The following is an 11,033-nucleotide window of genomic DNA, read 5'->3' as shown; positions in this document are numbered from 1 at the left end:
ATTTTTATTCTTTGTTTTCATAAATATTTAATTTTCATTCTTTGACTTTTCATAAATATTTAATTTTTTTATTAATTTTAAGTGGATTTTGAAAATAGCCACTTTAGAATAGTAAATTTAAAAAAAGGGTTAGTGCCGCTAAATCCTATAACTATTTTCATTTTTGCGTTTTGCATCAGTTTCAGAAATTCAGCCACAGTATATTCCAACTAAGCCTTCAATCGGTTTTTGCACTCTATGTAGTTTTCCGACAAAATTGATGCTAACTTGGCGGCCGGAATTATCTACGTGTCATAAAATTCCGATATTCAAAACGTCGTCATTTTGCTTGACGTTTCTTTGAAATTAGTAGTCACAAAGCGGCATCGTTTTGTTGCAATTAAAATTAGGAACCTTAAATTTACACAAATTTTAAAATCAACGATGAATCCTTTCTGTTATTCGTCCTCCAACAAAGGGACGACTTGGGTGAGTGAGAGAGAACAGAGAGAGAGCTCAGGTGCACGACGGCGGGCCGGCGGCACTACTGCTGTTGTTCATCCGAGGGCAGGGTGATCCATTGGCGACTTCTCGTCGGAGTTTAGAGGAGAGAAAAGGGAAGGGGAGGGGAAGGGGGGCACTACCGCTCGAGATACGAGCGACGATGGACGAGGTTGAGCAGTGGAGAGTCAGAACGGAGGGGTGGCGAGGGTTAGGCGGCGGCGGCGGCTCTATGGATGTGCGGTCGCCGGTAATTGAAGGAGGATGGATGGAATTTGGGGATCTAGGGTTTTCTTTTGGCGCTGGGAGAGAGATGGAGGCTGGGGGGGACGATCTCGGCGGGTTGTTAGAGGAAGTCAACGACGGCTCATTTCTGTCATCCGTCGGGCGAGAGGCGAAGAGAGGGAGGGCTGAGGTGGCGACCTTGGAGTGTGTGTGTGTGTGTGTGTTCTTTTTTGAGGGAGACTAGTTGAGAGATGAGCGAGGGGGAAATCAGAGAGAATGGAGAGAGAGCGGTCGAATGGTGACCTGGTCGGTGACTTCTCGCCGGAAAGGAAGCCACGGTGGCGGGAACGGTCGCGAGAAGGTCAAAATGGCAAATACAAAGACTAGATACAGAGAGAGAAGGATATGAGATACAGAGCCATGTATTCTGAATTTGATGCAAAACGCCAAAATGAAAATAGTCAGAGGATTTAGCGGCATTAATCTCCTAAAAAAATAACATGAATTTGCCATGTAGACGTTATTCAGCCATATCATTAATTTTTTTGACACGTAGATTAAGTTAGGTCGCCGGAATTCTTCGTCGGATGCAAAAATCGATTGAAGACTTAGTTGGAATATACTGTGGCTGAATTTATGAAACTGATGCAAAACGCAAAAATAAAAATAGTTAGAGGATTTAACGGCATTAACTCCTTTAAAAAATACCCATTAAGATAAAAAAAAATTTAAAATTAGCCACACTTACCATTTTAGCATTGCATATAAAAAATTTAAAAATTGTCCACGAATTCAAAACCAATCAAATTCACAACTGTCATTAATTTTGGTTGTGAATTCAAGCTTTGAAACTCGAATTCACAACTGAATAGCTAATATTGGTTGTAAATTCAAGTTTTAAAGTTTGAATTCACAACTAAAAATAGTGTTAGTCGTGAATTCACAACTATAAATAGTATTAGTTGTGAATTCGAATTCACAGTTGTTATTAATAACCATTATCTATAGCAAAGCAATTAATCCATATGAGAAATTTGCAAAAACTGTAAAAAAAAAAAACCTAAAAGAAAATGTGCTTTAGATTGAATTGTAACTAAATTCAATAAGACACTGATTACTGTAATTAGTGAATTATATTGCGGAAGGTGGGGTACGTGGTGCATTAGAGCATCCACTATGGAGGAGAGCCAAGGGTGGGCTATTAAACGTGGTCCTCACCATTTAAGAGCTCACTTCTATTATGGGAGAGTCAACCCTTGACTCTTAAATTTATAGGGGGAGAGAATTTGGTAATTGGAGGGTGTATAACACGCGCCCAACCATCTCAACCTCCAAGCCCTGAGCAAAGCAATGGGGGGCTCGAGCTCAATTCCGAGCCCCCATAATGGATGCTCTTTGATGCTTGGCATTTAGGACCTACTATAATATTTTAAATTATAAATTATTTTCAATCATATACCTATCAGATATGGCAGCCTAATTACTTTCATTAATTTGATTCCAAATCAATTAAATCGAGATTGGACAGCAAATCAAGCCAATCTTCTTTCCTAACAAACAATCATAACTTGTTTAGTGGGTGATTACAATTTACAAGCTTAAAACTTTATTCAATTTTTCTCATTGTACCGAATGAACATAGTTCCGCGCTTAATCTTTTTTTCCATTATTATGTGGATAATGTTTTCACCTTTGTGTGAATAGTGATTTCATCTGCGTGCGATTATTTTTTCATCTTTGTGTAGTGTAGAAGTTTCATTTGCGTGCAAGTTACTTATTTAATTATATTCAGATACCTCTGGTAATTCTAATTCAAATAAAAAATAAAAAAATCTGCACTTAATCTCACTTACGGATGCGTTTACTTTTGTTAGGTTCGAAGGGTCTCGAATAGGTGTATGAGGGGGGGGCAATACACCTATAAGCTATTTTTTTAAAAGAAACTTGAAACACAAACAGCAGTGACTGATTTTTGGATATACTTAGACTTTGGATATACAATATTTGTCTAAGTTCTAAGAGAATATATGTAATCAACAGTGACTGATTTTTGGCTTTGTGATTTTTTTATTCAATTCAAACTTGGGAATGACTTTGAATGCTGAGTGACAAATTCGGCAGCGTTTCAGCTTATGTAGTTGAATCAGTGAAGATTGAAGTGATCCTCGAGCTCTATTTATAGGAGACGTCTTGAATAGATCCGTTGGCTGAAATGGTCTTCAAGAATTCTTCCGTTAGAGAGTAATTTGAACTTGGGCTGATGCTTCAATCTTCGAGGTTCCTTTGTTTGGTGAGAACGGCTACTAAGGAGCATGAGATATGCCATCTCTGAAAAGGTAATCACCAAAAAGGAATGACATCTTCAGAGAAATGATGATCCTGAGATCTCTGCATTTAATGCGGCTGTACTTCTGGAGTGCATGACTTCCTTTAAACTTAGAGGTTCAGTTCGAGGAAGAATGTTTAACTGATACTTGACTTTAGTATCAGTCCGTTGAATCCACGTGGCTCGCATTAAATAATCAATCGTAACTGATTCTTGGACTGGTTAGTCAAATATCGGTATTTGACTTTGCCTTAATCGTCACATCAGTCGGCAACTTCAGTCTTCAGTCCTTCGGCATCAGTCTTCAGTCTTCAGAACAACAACTAAACTAGAAAAAGAACTCTAACACTTGAGTTCGAACAGTTCTAGTCTATTACAAGTGAAACCTATTGATTTTGGTATCATCAAAACTAGGATTATGATATTTCATTAAGTTCCCAACAACTTCGGTTGTAAAATTTTCTTTGAAAAATGATTGATAAGAAAAAATAAGAAAATATTACTCATTCGTCCCTCAAATATCTTCCTCTCTTTCTATTTTGGGCCGTCCCCAAAACATTTTTCTAATCTACTTTTAAAAATAATTGTATCCACTGTTACTCTTATAATCCTCACTTTTTGTGGGATCCATTCTCCACTCATCAAATACACAATTAACTTTTATTAAAACATGTGTCACGGTCCACCCTCCCTTAAGAAGATGTTTTGAGGGATGAATGAAGTATTTTTTTTTCTCATTTTTTTACCATATGTTTATAAGAGATGAAAAAATTTTGGAAAATATTTTCATACTCCTACCATAAGATTTTTTTTTACAAAAATACCACACTTATTGTATACGGAAGGAGTAATTTTTTAGAGAACCCTTTTATAATTATATAGGTCCTATAAAACTATAAATTAATAAAATATTTATTGTACTTTTTACGAAATCTAGCATTTATACTAAATTTTCAAACATATTACATATTAAGGTATGATAATATTTATATACAATTTAGTGTATATTTACCCTATTTATTTATATAATAGTGATTTATTGTTATTTTTATTTATCTAGTTAAGTAGATATTTTATAGGATAATTATATTTTTCAGGATTAAAATAAAAATTCAAATATATATCAAATATACTTGGATAAGATAATGTAATTAATTATATAGTTTTAGAGCATTTTTTAAATATTTATTGAATTAATGTATTCTTCTAAATATATATAATTTACACAATTATCCTTAAAGTTAAATACTCCCCCCGTCTCACGAAGCATGGCACAGTTTCATTTTTTGTCTGTCCCATAAAGCATGACACGTTTCAAAAAATAGCAAAAAATTTACCCTTTATTTCTTAATTTTCGTGCAAAAAAGAAGTGTATCATGCTTCATGGGACGGAGGGAGTATATAATAAGAATATAATAAATAATCTATATTTATTACATGTTGGACCCTATTCTTCACTCATAATACAATTAATGTGCGTTTACTTTGATGGATAAATTTATCATGAGAAAATGAGGGATAACAAAAATTTATGCTTTTAAATGTCTTCTTTTTTCCCACATTTTATACAAAAGAGAAGTTCACCATTTTTCCTTCATTGTTTTCACTTCAATGATGGATAATATTATCCACTCAAAAATTGAGTGGATAATATTATTCATCCTTGAAGTGAAAAAAAAAAATAGTGAATTTTTCTTTTGTGTCAAATGTTGGAAAAGAAAAAAGACATTTAAAGACATATTATTATTCTTTCTTTTTTCAATAATAAATTTATCCATCAAAGTAAACACAGCCTTAGCAGAGATTGATGTTGTAAATATTTTTCAACCAACAGTTGGATGGTTGGTGAGCTCGTATTTATTCTAATAATGTTTCACATATACAATTATGCAGTAGTAAAACATATTTTGCCAAAAATAAAAAGTACACAATTATTCTTTAATGATTCAGCGTATGACATGTTAATGCAGCCCATCTTACCCTTTTCTTTCAATGTCCGTTTTGAAAAGATAGTTATATTATTTTACTTCATTTTAACTAATTTTGTTATATTTTTTGGACAGATATTTAATAAGAATGTTTTTTTTATATATATAAATTACACAAGCAATTATATAAATTACACAAGCAATTTTATCTATAGTTAGGCCAACACACATAATAATATTTTTTTTATTATATTGGTATATTAAGACATTCTCATCAACAAAACAATTAAATAAATCGAGGTAAAAAATGGGTAAGGAAAGACTAAGAAGAAGAAAAAACCTATGCGGATACTTTTACTGGGTTCATTCGAAATAGAAATCAGAGAGTGACGAATACTAGCCAAAATAGCTGAGGCTATCACTTACTACACAGGAGCTGCGTTGGGATGAGCAATATCCAAAACCAACGAGGCTTTTCCGATAATCCCCCTTTTCCTCCTCTTCATTCTAATCCAAATTCACGAGTCTCCTTCGTTTCTGATTGAGATCTTTTTCTCTTGTTAAATCTATTCTTTTGGTGTTATTCCTTTCGCTCGGTTATGGCGACTCCGTCTGACGCTCCGCCAAGTTCCACGGGCGAAAAGCCCCCGAACTCAGGTTTTATTTATATACTCTTTATCATTTTTAGCTCGATTTATTTGATTTCGGCTCTGATATTTGTAATTTTTATAATGGAGAGTTGAACGTTGAAATTCTAGTTAGTTAATTAAATCTACTAATTTGCTGTTTGTTATGTTAAGGTGAAGTTTTGTGGTTCATCCTAGTTCAGGAGCTGTTTGCTAATCTAACCGCATCGGTTTCTGGCTATCGTATTTCTTGCTTATTTATGTGAATTCTTTGTCTAATTGGTTTCTTGCTTATTTATGTGAATTCTTCTTAAAACAACTAATTTTTGAGAGCCATGTGGAAAATTATGTTTTTGGGTGTATATAGCATCAGATTGGTTGAACTTTGAGTTAATGAACGGGAAATTTAGCTGGAAAAATAGTTGCAATCATGATCTAAACACAAAACTGTGGAAACGGGCTGAACTCAGAAGCAGAATGATCTGTTTTAATTGTAAAAAGAACAACAATGGGGGTGTAAATTTTGCGTGTATTCGCGTCAAGAAAGACGCTTGCTTGGGTTCTGAAGATGATGCCAGATTCTGAATAGGAATTGTAATGAACTGATATGTCAAAAAGATTATCCCTGTAGACCCTATTTGGAAGTATGCTTTCTAGTTTTGAGATCTACCAGTCCAGTAGATAGGGCATATAGTTGAAATTCATATATCCTATTGAATTCAGTAGAGCCAGTTTTTCAAGTCAGTGGGAGGATATCTTGCTTGCATATTGAAACTAGACGTTAGAGCTTCTGCACAAGATATATCTATTGCCTTGCCTCAGCTATGATTGACTCAATTTTAATTGTTTAGAGCATGCAATATTAATACAGTGTACTCATTGTTACATGCTTGTTTCTGAATGTGTACGAGCCGATTAATATTGCAATTGAAAACAACTTTATTGCTGACAACTTTATTGTAAATCTTACATGAGCAAATATGCATTTTCTTCTCCTTTTACCACTTTAATACTAATTTCTCAAGTACATTCTGCAGTTCTAGATCCTGTAAGTGGAGTATTTAAGGTCAACTTTTAACATATTTTAACTAAAATTGTAGACCAGTAGTTACCCATTAAACCATTCTTCGGCCACTGCGAAAATAAAACTTGATCACGTTCTTTTCGTTTTACACAATATGACCCTGCTAGTTCTGATATTATAAAATTTCAACTACAGTCTCTGTAGAACCATCTAATGATGGTCACCCAGATACCAAGGTAGAGGCTGTGAAGGAGAGTTCTCCCACTTCAGTATTTGTGAACTCAGAACCAATTCGGGAAGAGCAAGTACAAAATGCAATGAAGTTTCTCTCACATCCAAAAGTTAGGGGGTCCCCTGTCATGTATAGAAGGTCATTTCTTGAGAGGAAGGGTCTCACAAAAGAGGAGATTGATGAAGCCTTTCGGCGTGTTCCTGTAAATATAAACTATCTCCAACTCACGTAGAATAATTCGTAACTGTGTTCTTAACACTCTAAGTACAGTTGAAATTCTAACCATTTTAAATCTTATAGGATACAATGACAACTGTTTCAACAACGCAGCCAGTTGTCTCTAGTCAAGGTAATTCTGTAATTAATAATTTCTTCCTTAGATCTTCATGTCAAATCAATTCGACAACTTAACCTATTTTTGTCATGAGAGTGGGGACCAAACACTTAATTTATTACTTCTTCTCTGCCTTACATGAAGATGGGCAGATGAAACCTTCGTCAAATGTTCAACAGCAACCTCCAACACAAGGACTGCACCCAGCAGCTGTTGTACCTGTGGGTAGCACATCGAAAATTGGGATGCTCTCCCAATTCCATTGGTATCATGCTATACTTGCTGTGGGATTTCTAGCTGCATCAGGTGCCGGAACAGCAGTAATTTTCAAGGTGTTCATTTTAAATTTGAGGCACTTTTGGCACTAGTTAGTCTATGAATTTCTGTTTTGAACGCTTGAAAATTCAAGTAGCATGTTATTGCTCTTTTGGAATCTTGCAGTTATATTTGGAGTGACTTGCATCCGTTTGTTTGATATCTCTAATTTGACATTACTTTTTTGTGGTATTCTCTCTGTTAGAAATCTGTTGTCCCCAGGTTGAAGTCTTGGATTCGTAAGGTTGCATCAGAAGAAGATGAAGAGGGCCTGATAAAGATAAACGATGCAAAACCAAGTGTAGCAGACGAAGCTGCAGCTGCTGCAAAAGCAGCAGCTGCTGCAGCAGCGGATGTAGCTCGAGCAAGCCAAGAGATGTTGACAACGAAAATAGAAGGTAGACTGTAATTGGTTGCAGTCCTTTGTTATGCAGCCTAGTAGATTTTTGGTGTTTGTTGTTACTTGTTTCTTACTTTTAGCTAATATTACTTCTGTCTGATGGTATTTATGTATTCTTCGCATTGACACTGTTTTTGTTGTTTTCCAGAAAAGAGATGCTTCGAGGAGCTTATCAGTATGTTAAATGCTCAAGTACATGAGATGAAATCAATGAGCAATTCAATACAGAAGTTGGAAAGTGGTACAGAGTAGCTTCCTGTTGATTTATTTTGGATTTTGCTTCTCTCTTCTTGTTCAGAAAGTGTGCTGATTTCTTTTTTTCACTTTATAACTTTGTATGTGTTTCTTATCAAATATTCAATACTTGAGTTACATCTAGATAGAAAAGTTTGGAATAGATGCAGTGTCTGAATTATGCCATTATGTAATTGTAATTCTCATGTGCTGACCGTTTGCCTAATATTCCCCTCTCCCTATTCTTCTCTCTGTAGTTATACTTTGAATTTGCGCACATTTATAACAAAATGAATCCACTCATACAAAAGCACCAACTAATCCCATCTAGATACCTTTCATTATTCATAACATGTGTTAATCATACGGAACATCTCCAATTTGGATTTGGGTAACATTCAGTTTTTGTTGCCAATATTAGGACAAGGCGTAAATGGAAGAATTGCTCTGGATGAACAGGACAACCGAAGGTTTTCAGGAACGAGTTCAAGGGTGAGCTAATCATTATTATCTATAACAATATGTAAAGCTCATCCAATCAGTTGTGACATTTCATTTTTGTTCTTTTACACACTTCTTGGCTTTTCAGCAACCTTATACCAATGGCAAGACAGATACTGATTCACGTTCAGGTTAATTCATTGATCAAGTGATGGTCATTTTGTCAATTGAATTTCCATTTCCTTGATATCTTGAGCTTTTGGACTGTGCAGTAAGATCTACCTCTCCACCTGTGTCTGTGGAACCTCCTCACCCTAAGTCGTATATGGAGGTATTATTTTTTAACTCTTAGTTCCGTGTAATGTCCTGAAAATAAGATACTATATTCTTGTAATATCAGCCCTGTTTCCATGCCTTTGTGACCCACAAAGTATGAGACCTCAGATTATTGCGGTGTCGTGTGATATCATTGTCCAAACAGCGAAAAAACCTTTTCTTATTTCTGTTGTGCTTTTTCCCCCTAATATGCATGGCTGCTTTGCAGATAATGTCAATGATACAGAGAGGGGAAAAACCATCGAATATAAGGGTTAGTCACTAGTACAAACGGTGTTTGTGTTGATCTGTTGTTTATGTTCGGAGCTTTGTCCTAAGGTAAGAATTTTGCATTTCTGTTTTCAGGAGATCAACGATGCGCCACCAAACCCCAATCAGCCACTAACAAATCCACGTGCAGCACCGAGGCCAAAGGTCGGGCATACAAATTTTACTTTGTTTTGAACAGTATTTGCTTAGTATATTTATCCGCCTGTCAACTATTACTTCTTGCAATCAGCCTTGGGAGATTACTCAACCACAGAACACCTCCGCCAACACTTACCCGTCTCAAGAGAGCAGCAACGGACCAACCTATGATTTCCCAGACAACCAGCTGAACGGAGATGATGCAGTGCCTTGGTGGCAGCGGAAAAATGTCAGAATCACGGAAGTGGAATCCGGTGAGGAACATAAATTTGGATCTTCCAACTTGCCTGCAGGTAACGACCGACCACCTCAGAGGTCTTGGGTGCCTCCTCAGCCACCTCCCGTGGTGATACCTGAAGCAGCCACGGCCATACGCCAACCAAAGAAGGCTGCAATTCAGACAGAGCCAATGAACGATGACCAATTCTTAGCTCGTTCAGGAGATGCAACCGATGAGTTGCAGAGAATCACCAGAATCTCCGAAACAGGTGGTTCCGTGGAGGCTAACACTGGGGTGTCAGACCCTTTGTCTACTGAGATACAAAGAGAGGAGAATGGCTTGTATCTGGAGGCCTAAGAGGTAAGCATCAGTTCGGGTTGTTTTGAAATGATATGTTCTATTATAGGAGATCATTATAATAAAACAAGGAGGTCACGATGGTTGCACAAACCGATCGATCCAATCTCATGATTTCCTGCTCTATGCTATACTCCAACCTCTAAATCTAGGTTATATATACAATACATGATCGATACTCATAAAGCGTTATGCGAGATACATGCTTTGTGCATATGGTTACTGCAATGGCTGCTGCTCCTTGGATCATGTTGTGATTGTGCCTTTGGTGTATGTGATAAATTAGATGCTTTGAATGATATAAATTGAGAAATTATATAGTTTGGAAACTAGAAATGCTTTGAATGATAGAAACGGTATACATGTTGATAAGATTGACTATAATACAAAATCCCTCCGTATATTAAGTGTCCTCCTATTCAATACTTTTCTAATATTTGACTATAGAATAATGAATATTTGTGTGTTTTGTGAGTGCTGTGTGTGTTTGTGGTTTTGTGACATGGAATATTATTTATTGTGGTTAGAATGTTGGTGGACTGCCGCTTCTAACAAAATACACAAATATACGTTTCGCTATGCATCACTCTTTTTTATATACTATATTATTGATTTTCTTATTTTTGGATAGGTTACTTTGTTCTCTTACTTGGAACAGAAATCTCCTTTTCGTAGGACCAGTTTTCTGTAGTCCTATATCACAAAATACAAATACACGTGTTTTGGTCTCATACGTCAAAAGTGGCTTTGACTATGGGTCTCACAATCAAACTTCTACTGCTATCAAGAATGACTACTGGATTATTACATATTATCCACTTGATTAATCGTAGCTTTGCCCAACTAAGTGAGAAGAAGGTAATCTCGTAATCGTTATATGAGGATGTATTTTGAAGCTCGCTACTTTTATTCTGTAGATTAGAATGATTTTTGTTACAACTTATCCAACCGGACATCATATAATGTTGGCAAAAATAGCAACCCCCATCATATAACCTCTTAACATATTTATCTTTCCATCTTTTGATATTGAACGGTTAACCCTTCAACGTTTTATAAAGAATGCAAAATTTTCCTGTTCTTGACGGATGTTTAACTTCGTTCAATATATTTTAGGTCCCACTCTATTTATCAATGTATTAGAAAG

The 11,033-nt window shown here is 35.8% G+C and overlaps 1 protein-coding gene across 1 annotated transcript; it reads left to right on the top strand.

Moving 5' to 3' along the window:
• Positions 1–5,247: 5,247 nt before the first annotated feature.
• On the top strand, positions 5,248–10,206 carry LOC131019963 (peroxisomal membrane protein PEX14). Its single transcript, XM_057948601.1, has 12 exons — positions 5,248–5,616; positions 6,805–7,043; positions 7,142–7,190; positions 7,320–7,507; positions 7,696–7,888; positions 8,039–8,131; positions 8,546–8,616; positions 8,714–8,756; positions 8,838–8,896; positions 9,110–9,154; positions 9,247–9,315; positions 9,401–10,206. Exons 1-12 carry the CDS (start codon positions 5,559–5,561, stop codon positions 9,884–9,886), a joined length of 1,593 nt encoding a protein of 530 aa, XP_057804584.1. The 5' UTR covers positions 5,248–5,558; the 3' UTR covers positions 9,887–10,206.
• The last annotated feature ends 827 nt before the right edge of the window (positions 10,207–11,033 follow it).

Source organism: Salvia miltiorrhiza, chromosome 4 (genome assembly GCF_028751815.1).
Source record: "Salvia miltiorrhiza cultivar Shanhuang (shh) chromosome 4, IMPLAD_Smil_shh, whole genome shotgun sequence".
In the NCBI taxonomy this organism is placed as follows: domain Eukaryota; kingdom Viridiplantae; phylum Streptophyta; class Magnoliopsida; order Lamiales; family Lamiaceae; genus Salvia; species Salvia miltiorrhiza.
This window is presented reverse-complemented; position numbering and strand designations above follow the sequence as displayed.

What these genes read in the sequence shown, in the direction of transcription:
- LOC131019963 (XM_057948601.1), top strand. Translation starts at nt 5,559, where the DNA reads ATGGCGACTCCGTCTGACGCTCCGCCAAGTTCCACGGGCGAAAAGCCC. An exon ending in GCCAGTTGTCTCTAGTCAAG is followed by an intron (nt 7,191 to 7,319) that starts GTAATTCTGTAA and finishes CCTTACATGAAG; the next exon opens with ATGGGCAGATGAAACCTTCG. An exon ending in GTTGACAACGAAAATAGAAG is followed by an intron (nt 7,889 to 8,038) that starts GTAGACTGTAAT and finishes GTTGTTTTCCAG; the next exon opens with AAAAGAGATGCTTCGAGGAG.